Source organism: Camelina sativa, chromosome 13 (genome assembly GCF_000633955.1).
Source record: "Camelina sativa cultivar DH55 chromosome 13, Cs, whole genome shotgun sequence".
Classification (NCBI taxonomy): Eukaryota; Viridiplantae; Streptophyta; class Magnoliopsida; order Brassicales; family Brassicaceae; genus Camelina; species Camelina sativa.
Window position 1 is genome coordinate 3,353,089 of NC_025697.1, and position 9,358 is coordinate 3,362,446.

Sequence of the window (9,358 nt, forward strand, 5' to 3'; positions counted from 1 at the left end):
GTGTGCATGGATCTGTATGACGAGAGAATTTTTTACATGTTATACACAGTTAACACCTCGAAGAAGCATCAGCGTCCGACAGAGGAAGGTGGTGATGTTCAGGAAAACGCAGGTACGTAACATAACATCCTCAGTCCCGNTACTCTCTCTATCTCACTCTCGCTTATATAATTCACACATTAACAAAATTTATTTTTAATTAATTTAAGTTTTTAAAATTGTTTTTAATTGGCAATTTCATTCGGAATTTCACTCTTTTATGCGGTGTTACAAATATGTTTACCAATATACATGAATTCGTATATTGTTCATTAAGATTTTTAATACCCTCGAATTGAAAAATATGGCAAGAGAAATTTGTATTCCTTCCATTTCATCGACACTTTTCATATTATTGATAAATTATGTAAATATGTTGACAAAAAAAGTTATGTACACATTGATATTATGTACCACTTATAAAATTTAAACTTAATCTTTCTTAAAAAAGAAGATAAATTAATTTTAAAGTGATAGTCCCTTTTGTAAAGATCAATGTAATTATCAGCTCGACAGCTCGTGGTCGTGGGACATCATGGTATTTACTATTTAGGTTAGTACATGTCTAATCATGCTGCCAGACGTTGAAAAAAAAACACAAAAAGGTTAAAAATTGCATGAAATATAAATAAAAAGGACCTATATGCAAAATTTTTGCCAATCATACACACGAAATTAGTTTTGGAGTATAAAGTTTACTTATATTAGCTAAAGTAGGAGAAAAACATCAAGTTGTGCACATTGTCCTACCAAATTCCATCTGCTCGTGATTTAGTGGCAACCCATCTGGCTTATAACGTACAAAGTAGTTACTTTTGTTTCATTTTATAAACTTATAATACAACGAAAATAAATACATTGCAACGAGATAGTAAAAGTGGTCGTCTCGTTTCGAACCAATTGGTTTTTAAGTATAAAATTAGATGTCGTGTATGGCTCGATAAAATTTACCAAAACACCAGTCAGATTTCAGTCAAACTATTCAACATTTTTGTTTCCCACTGTTGCTTGATGGAGAAGTGATAACAACAGCAAATGTGATAGTTGGGAAAGCCGACAAATTTTAATTGCATACATTAATGATATATTTCGTTTTGTGGAACGCACTTCAACATCTGTAGTCTGTACGGTGGAACGAGTAGGTTCTTGCCTCTTCGGGACAAATATTGAATTTTGATTGCTTACGGAATACGGACTATATAATCCAGTTTTGAACCCAAAAATAATAATATAGAAACCTATAGTCCAGTCCATGTTTTTTTGTTGTTGTTATTAACGTGAAAACTGTAAATCATATAGTTCAAAACCAGTTGTAGTTCAAAAGAAACTTCCATCCACAATTGAATCAAACCTTAAATCAAAAGTTGTTATGAAGATTCAGTGAAGTAAAGCATCCTATACGATAATCAAAATAATTAACGAAGACGTAGTATATGGTCCGGCTCTGACAGATATATTGAACTGGTATCATTCAATATTGTCCTTTTCTTTAACATTGAATGTCCAAATCTTGTTTTTGTAGAGTGTGTTTAAGTCTTTATTTTGTCTTTTATCTTCTTTTTTCTCTCGGTAGTTGTTCTTTCAATTTAACGACTTTACTTTTTATACGGTTTGTCTTTTTTCGCACACGGTTCATTCCAGTATCAGGATATTTAGAGATACGAGAAATTAAATATCAACCTCGTCTTTATAAATTGTGGCTAGAGATCAGATAAGATGTTGAATATTCAAAACACATATAGCACAAAAGCTTGTCCATGTCAAATAATAATGTGGAAAATAATGATTATGTCTAATATATTTATATACCATATAAAATAAAAGTTGAATTAGCTTTTTTTTTTCTTGAACAACCAGTTGAATAATATCTAAAAATGATTTTTAGGTCTTAACTCTTTTTTTTTCTTTTTTTTTTTTTCGTTTTTTGTTGTAACATCTATCGATTCCATCTTTCTCTAAGAGAGACATCATTTAGAGATTACATAAGATAGCCTTAAGTAGAGTTGATTATAAAAGATGAACATGAGAGAAAAGTTATAAAAGCTGGAGCGACCCCATTCTATTTAAATGACGTGTGGAGTGGCAAGTTGAGATGAATGTGAATAGTGAGGCTAATATCTCCCACCCATTCTATTTCAGAGTCAAAATTTTATTATAAAATAATATTTATTCTAATTTTACTTTATATTTTATTTTAAAATAAAAAATGATGACTTTGCTCTATATTTAGAGTAACTATATTTAGAGTAACTATATTCTCAATTCTATTTTTGTAAACTAACTCTATTATAGAGTCAGTTATAAAATAACACATTCGTAACAATTATGTTCTATTTTATAGGTACTCTATATTGGAGTAAAAAACAAAAATATACATTTGAAATAGTCTTAGGTTAGGTTGGTAGTAATTGTGATTGCGAGTGAACGTGATTGAAGGAGACATCCGAATTTCGAATCCATTGTTATCAGATTAATTAATTGCAAAACATATTAGTTATCTAAATATATCTAATATATGTAGTACACACAATTAATACTTTGATTTTGAAACCAACTCGTGACAATATATTGACGTCTAGTAGTCTAGTTCACTTTTTTTTTTTCGAAAGATATAGATGTATGTCTGACAAACCGTGAACTCCATTCTTTTCCATCTTTCCCCATGTATGATTGCATTCGTTTACCTCTCTTTCTCATACTATCATTTACTTTGGTCAAAGTTTCATTTTTCTTTCTTTCCAAAATTTTGTGCTGTACTAATCACACATGGCATTTATTACCAACCACACAAATATATGAGTAATTTCATTGCTATTCTGATCTGTTACTAACGTAACGAAATTATCCCCAAAAGTTACAATAACACTTCGATGTTTAATGATTTTTGCCGAACGTTTAACGATGGAAACTATTCCGTATATATAATAATTTTGGGATGGAATCGCTAATAACATTTCTTTTTGTGAATTGTATAACACTATAACATATTTGGTGAAACCTTTTCATCAACTTAATTTTAAACTAAAATATGCAGGACCGGGGTGCTCATCAATAGCCTATGGAGCTGCACAAGAACTAGGCCCTTTCCTTGTCCACACCAACAGTTCCAACCTTACCTACAATGATTTCTCTTGGAACAAAGGTACAACTGATCAAATTTCCCTACTATTTATATACGATTTATCTGCGCGTGTACAAATATTAACTGGGGTTACATTAACAAAAAGAAAAAAATGTTTGTGCAGAGGCCAATATGTTGTTTTTGGAAGCCCCGGTTGGGGTTGGGTTCTCGTATACCAATAACTCAATGGATCTTCAAAAGCTTGGAGATAAAGTTACGGCAGCTGATTCTCTTGTCTTCTTGATCAATTGGTTCATGAAATTCCCCCAGTTCCGATCCAACGACTTTTACATCTCCGGCGAAAGTTACGCCGGTAAGTGTTTTATTCATCCAAAAAAAAAAGTGCTTTACGAAATAGTACAAAATAAAATTAAAATATAAACGAATTAATCTTGTTCGATTATTGGTTTGTAATGACTTTAAACTTTTTTGGATTCAGTTCCTTGTCTTTAATTCATAAGATTCTTAAAGTGTTAGCTGATTTAGCCGAACTAGCACACTCTAATCTGTCTGTATATCAGTGTATATATAAATAAAGATTAATTTAACACTGCTTTGGATCTTCTTTTCCCAGGTCATTATGTTCCTCAGCTTGCGGAGGCAATTTACGACAGGAACAAGAAGGTTACAAAAGACTCTCACATCAATCTCAAGGGTTTCATGGTATGCACTATGTACTACAGTACTAATAATTAAGGTTACTTTGCAAGACGAGGAAGGAACATTTCTTGCGGTATAACTAAACATAAAATGTATTCGATTGGTGACTGCGTTGCAGATAGGGAACGCGGTGATCAATGAGGAAACAGACATGGTAGGACTAGTTGACTACGCATGGAGCCACGCTATAATATCGGACGAGGTCCACACCAACATCCATGGCTCTTGCCGTTTTGAAGAAGAAAGCACCAACAAGACTGAACAATGCTACAACAATTTCAAAGGGTTCATGGATGCTTACTCTGATATCGACATATACAGCATCTACACTCCCGTTTGCCTATCCTCGTTTTCCTCGTCTTCTCCAAGAAAACCTAAAATCGTTGTGTCTCCTCGCCTCCTTACTTCGGACGTACGTTTGTTCACTATTTCAATTGTACCGTTGTACTGTTATGTAACCATCATCATGTTCATCAAATTTTTTTCTTTACAATTTCTTCTCAAACTTGATGAATTTTTGTGGTTTAAATGGTTCAGGACATGTGGGACACGTTGCCGGCCGGGTACGATCCATGCACTGAAGGCTATGCGGAAAATTATTTTAACCGGAAAGATGTGCAGGCCGCACTCCATGCGAACGTTACAAACCTTCCTTATCCGTACAGTCCTTGCAGGTTAGTCCTACTTACGATGTGTATATATAGTACTAGTTATTAATAATGGCAAGAGACTATAACATACTTTATAAGTTTTTGCCTTAGTATAACATTTTAGTACGACATATATATAACGTGTGTGTGCGTGTGATTCAGCGACGTCATAAGGAAATGGAATGATGCTCCATCCACCGTGATTCCCATCATCCAGAAGCTTTTGACGGGTGGCCTCCGCATCTGGATTTATAGGTATCTATTCTTTTGAATATTGTTAACCATTCTGCTTATTGTCAATTAATTTTAACTTAATTGGGTTCAATGTTGGTTTTAATAGCGGAGATACGGATGGTAGAGTTCCAGTAACATCAACGCGTTACAGCATAAAAAAGATGGGACTAAAGGTGGAGTTACCGTGGAGGTCATGGTTCCACAAGAGTCAAGTAGCTGGATGGGTTGAGACTTATGCCGGAGGACTAACTTTTGTCACGGTGAGAGGAGCCGGTCACCAGGTTCCGGCCTTTGCTCCGTCACAATCTCTCTCCTTATTCTCCCACTTCCTTTCTTCAGTCCCCTTGCCTTCAAAACGGTTCTGATCGATGTTCAACTAAAACGCCAAGTCATGGCAAGTTGTTGTTGTTTTGGAACCTTTGGTACTTTACACATGCAATTGATTTGATAAGTTTCAATTCATGATGAATAAAACGATTTAAAAATTTCGTTTATCAAGTTTCATTAAATATATATATTTTGTTCGTCTGTTTCGTTAATTTTTTTGACTCATATTATTGTTTTCACTGAATAATTAAAAATTGAACATATAAAAATAATAATAAAACAAAATATAGGAGAAACGAATGGGCCCTTGACATTGAGGCCCATTGACATGAAATGGATCACTGTTGAGTCGAGGCAGCGAGTCGAGTCGAATCACTGTTGTAATCTTCCAAAGAAAAGTAGAAAACTGAAGCACCTGCGACTGCGACTCCTCTGCTTCTCGGATTCAAATGGCGTTTGCGAAAATTGCGTTCCTNCTGTTGTTTTGGAACCTGTGGTACTTTACACATGCAATTGATTTGATAAGTTTCAATTCATGATGAATAATACGATTTAAAAATTTCGTTATCAAGTTTCATTAAATATATATATTTTGTTCGTCTGTTACGTTAATTTTTGTGACTCATATTATATTGTTTTCACTGAATAATTAAAATTTGAACGTATAAAAATAATAATAAAACAAAATATAGGAGAAACGAATGGGCCCTTGACATTGAGGCCCATTGACATGAAATGGATCACTGTTGAGTCGAGGCAGCGAGTCGAGTCGAATCACTGTTGTAATCTTCCAAAGAAAACTGAAGCACCTGCGACTCCTCTGCTTCTCGGATTCAAATGGCGTTTGCGAAAATTGCGTTCCTTTTCAACAAATTTCAGCAGGTGAAAAGGATACTCTCTTCTATTTTTTTTTTTTTCTTTGGTATGGGTTTTTATATGTTGGGTATGAAGAAAGGTCGAGTCTTGTGTAGGATTAAGTCTTTCACTAAAAAAAAAATGCTTACTTTGAATTAACAACTATGTATACTCTGTTTGTAGCTTTTTAGCTCATGTGAGTACTAAGTACTATGAAGCTCGTTAAATCTCATCGCTTCGCTCATGAACAATTTTATGTTAATCTGAGAGGTTTTGATGTAATAGTGTGACTGAAAATCTCAATCTGCTCCAAATTTTACCCTCTTTTTGATCAGAAAAGTGCTGAGATCTGGTTTCTTTCTTTGTGAGGTTTCCAGGGTGTTGGTGTTTTAGCAAAGAGTCCCACGTTTGCTAAGAACCCAAACCAACTACAATTTGAAGCCGACATTAACAAACTGTTTATGTTTACAAGGTTGGTAATGATGATGAGTTTCTGTTTATCGACTATTAAGCTCAGTGTTAGTACCGGCCATTGTTATAAAGTTCTTTCGGTTATATTGCTCACGAATATTCTCTGTGATATAGCTATAACCGTTTGGGACGAGATGCTGAGGAGGCTGATGCAGAAGAGATCATCGAGATTGCCAGTAAAGCCACATTATCTGAGCGACATAAGCAAGTTCATGAGAACATTCACTACCAAGTCGAAAACTTCTGTTCTTCAATGGACGAGATTCTACTTACCCATATAGATAAGGCAAAGGAACTACATGATTCAACTGCAGAAAAGCCTAGTGAGTCATGATGATATGTGTAGTCAACTAATAAAACTCTCTAGTTCCTTAACATTTTTAATCATTTCCCTCTAATTCTTCTTCAGCACAGTTGTTCCTGAGACTAAACCTTTGAAACTCGCTGAAGTCTCCCATCGATTAAAGGATCGAATTGGGTACACCCTTGACATCAGACCATCGTTAATAACTCATAAAGAAGCGGGTCAGGGTTGTTTCATTGAAGGTGAAGCAGATGTGGGAGCTGTCTTGGCCTTTTACCCTGGTGTGATTTACTCTCCTGCATTCTACAGATACATTCCTGGGTATCCAAATGTCGATGCACAGAACTCATATCTGATTACTAGGTATGACGGGACGGTGGTAAATGCTCAACCTTGGGGTCGTGGAGGAGAATCACGGGAAGTTTGGAACAGCTCCTGTACAACGCCTGAGATCATAACAGACGCTAAAACTGCAGAAAACGTTACAGACAAGGTATTGAAGATGCAGAGCGAGCCGCTTGAAGGTTCAGCGGTTCTCGAAATGCGAAACCCGTTGGCGTTTGGTCATTTCACCAACCACCCTGGTAAAGACATGGATGCTAATGTCATGATTTACCCGTACGACTTCCCTTTGTCAGAGACAGAGATGCGAGCTTACATTCCGAATGTAGCTTTCGGGAACAGAGGAGATGTAAAGATGAGGAGTTCTGGAAGCTTCTTGTCTAGGACAGAGAGTCATAGCAGTTTGGATGCTCCTGTACTGAAGACCCTTGTTCTAGTGGCTACAAGAGCGTTGTGCAATGAGGAACTGATGCTGAATTACAGGCTGAGCAATTCTGAGAGAAAACCAGATTGGTATACTCCGGTTGATGAAGATGAAGAAGATCTTAGTAGATTGGGCTAATGTATCCTGTTTTCATTTTGTTTCTCTGATTTCTTGGGAACTGGTCTCAATAAAAAGGATACAATTGCAAGAGGGCGTTAATCTAGATACAATAAAACAATCAATAAACAAAAGGTTATGTCTCTCTCAAAATCAAAAAAGTTACAACAAATCGCGGAGGAAGAAACAGGACTTGAAGATGTTGAATTACTCCTAAACCCTAGACTTTGTCCGCGTCACATCTCTTCCTCCTCTTCTTTGAATGGCTCAGTTGCCGAAGAAGCCAGGACCAGCACGAGAAAGCAATTCTTGGCCCGCGTCTTTTCCCATCTTCACCATGTCTTCATACACATATGGACCTTTTCTTGAGGTCTCAAGAACTGACACAAAGATGGAAAATATGAGAAACGAATGAGGTTTTTTTCATTGGGTGGTTTATCCTCTCATGTGTTAATGTAGCATTGTTTTCGTACCTTTAGTACCGTCAGGGGAAGCAACCAATCCTCTGAAAAAACAGTTGCCTTCTTCGTCTTTCGCAGCGTATCCAGCAATTGGAGTACGGCACGAGCCATCTAACGTTTCGAGAAACGCTCTCTCGCATGAAACTGCTAGTCTTGTTTCCTCGTGGTTCAATGAGGCTAAGTAAGTTGCCTACAGATGTAAAACACCAGTCGTATCATATATTCATTCGCAATATATCATAGCTTCAAATCCAAAGGTCTCAAAAAGTGAAACATATCACATAAGAGTAAATTCAAGAGAGCTTGACATACCATTTTATCATCATCGGTTCTACAGGCAATTCCAATAGCTCCTTGAGCAACAGCTGGAAGCATTTCATCAAGAGATAAGATAGATGCGACATTCTCTGTCATACTCAATCTCTTAAGGCCAGCTAGAGCTAATAGAGTTGCCTGGACCTTTCCTCCTTGAAGCTTCGATAGTCTTGTCTGCACATTACCCCNGCTAATGTCATGATTTACCCGTACGACTTCCCTTTGTCAGAGACAGAGATGCGAGCTTACATTCCGAATGTAGCTTTCGGGAACAGAGGAGATGTAAAGATGAGGAGTTCTGGAAGCTTCTTGTCTAGGACAGAGAGTCATAGCAGTTTGGATGCTCCTGTACTGAAGACCCTTGTTCTAGTGGCTACAAGAGCGTTGTGCAATGAGGAACTGATGCTGAATTACAGGCTGAGCAATTCTGAGAGAAAACCAGATTGGTATACTCCGGTTGATGAAGATGAAGAAGATCTTAGTAGATTGGGCTAATGTATCCTGTTTTCATTTTGTTTCTCTGATTTCTTGGGAACTGGTCTCAATAAAAAGGATACAATTGCAAGAGGGCGTTAATCTAGATACAATAAAACAATCAATAAACAAAAGGTTATGTCTCTCTCAAAATCAAAAAAGTTACAACAAATCGCGGAGGAAGAAACAGGACTTGAAGATGTTGAATTACTCCTAAACCCTAGACTTTGTCCGCGTCACATCTCTTCCTCCTCTTCTTTGAATGGCTCAGTTGCCGAAGAAGCCAGGACCAGCACGAGAAAGCAATTCTTGGCCCGCGTCTTTTCCCATCTTCACCATGTCTTCATACACATATGGACCTTTTCTTGAGGTCTCAAGAACTGACACAAAGATGGAAAATATGAGAAACGAATGAGGTTTTTTTCATTGGGTGGTTTATCCTCTCATGTGTTAATGTAGCATTGTTTTCGTACCTTTAGTACCGTCAGGGGAAGCAACCAATCCTCTGAAAAAACAGTTGCCTTCTTCGTCTTTCGCAGCGTATCCAGCAATTGGAGTACGGCA

General features: G+C 36.6%; 4 protein-coding genes across 5 annotated transcripts in view; 2 read left to right on the top strand and 2 right to left on the bottom strand.

Moving 5' to 3' along the window:
* On the top strand, window positions 2,971–5,198 carry LOC104737888 (serine carboxypeptidase-like 35; the record flags this gene model as incomplete). The annotated part of the gene is made up of 7 exons (XM_019234452.1): window positions 2,971–3,181; window positions 3,285–3,473; window positions 3,735–3,823; window positions 3,939–4,232; window positions 4,358–4,494; window positions 4,633–4,725; window positions 4,811–5,198. Coding segments are annotated over 7 exons (1,272 nt in total), but the record flags the coding sequence as incomplete, so codon positions are not given.
* On the top strand, window positions 5,514–7,646 carry LOC104734847. Of its 2 annotated transcripts, none has more exons than XM_010454508.2 (4): window positions 5,514–5,913; window positions 6,256–6,358; window positions 6,472–6,680; window positions 6,772–7,646. In XM_010454508.2, the coding sequence occupies exons 2-4, from the start codon at window positions 6,348–6,350 to the stop codon at window positions 7,563–7,565; spliced, it is 1,014 nt and encodes a 337-aa protein (XP_010452810.1). In that variant the 5' UTR covers window positions 5,514–5,913; window positions 6,256–6,347; the 3' UTR covers window positions 7,566–7,646. The 2 variants fall into 2 exon arrangements, with proteins under 2 accessions (XP_010452810.1, XP_010452808.1); XM_010454506.2 differs by having other exon boundaries at window positions 6,264–6,358.
* Window positions 7,612–8,502, bottom strand: LOC104734844 (porphobilinogen deaminase, chloroplastic-like). The gene is made up of 3 exons (XM_010454505.2): window positions 8,318–8,502; window positions 8,018–8,195; window positions 7,612–7,924 (listed from the first exon to the last, which is right to left on the bottom strand). Exons 1-3 carry the CDS (start codon window positions 8,417–8,419, stop codon window positions 7,812–7,814), a joined length of 393 nt encoding a protein of 130 aa, XP_010452807.1. The 5' UTR covers window positions 8,420–8,502; the 3' UTR covers window positions 7,612–7,811.
* Window positions 8,823–9,358, bottom strand: part of LOC104737889 (porphobilinogen deaminase, chloroplastic) — a 6,318-nt gene continuing 5,782 nt past the window's right edge. Inside the window, exons 5-6 of the mRNA XM_019234862.1 lie at window positions 9,268–9,292; window positions 8,823–9,174 (exon numbers count right to left, since the gene is read on the bottom strand). Of these exons, the coding sequence (XP_019090407.1) occupies window positions 9,062–9,174; window positions 9,268–9,292 (138 nt within the window). The 3' untranslated portion in view covers window positions 8,823–9,061. The remainder of the gene's footprint in view (window positions 9,175–9,267; window positions 9,293–9,358) is intronic.

Coding starts and splice junctions, on each gene's coding strand:
- LOC104734847 (XM_010454506.2), top strand. CDS start 5,869: ATGGCGTTTGCGAAAATTGCGTTCCTTTTCAACAAATTTCAGCAG. Junction 6,359..6,471: donor AAACTGTTTATGTTTACAAG/GTTGGTAATGAT, acceptor TCTGTGATATAG/CTATAACCGTTTGGGACGAG. Junction 6,681..6,771: donor TTCAACTGCAGAAAAGCCTA/GTGAGTCATGAT, acceptor TCTTCAGCACAG/TTGTTCCTGAGACTAAACCT.
- LOC104734844 (XM_010454505.2), bottom strand. CDS start 8,419: ATGACAGAGAATGTCGCATCTATCTTATCTCTTGATGAAATGCTTCCA. Junction 8,196..8,317: donor GAACCGATGATGATAAAATG/GTATGTCAAGCT, acceptor TTACATCTGTAG/GCAACTTACTTAGCCTCATT. Junction 7,925..8,017: donor TTCCCCTGACGGTACTAAAG/GTACGAAAACAA, acceptor TCTTTGTGTCAG/TTCTTGAGACCTCAAGAAAA.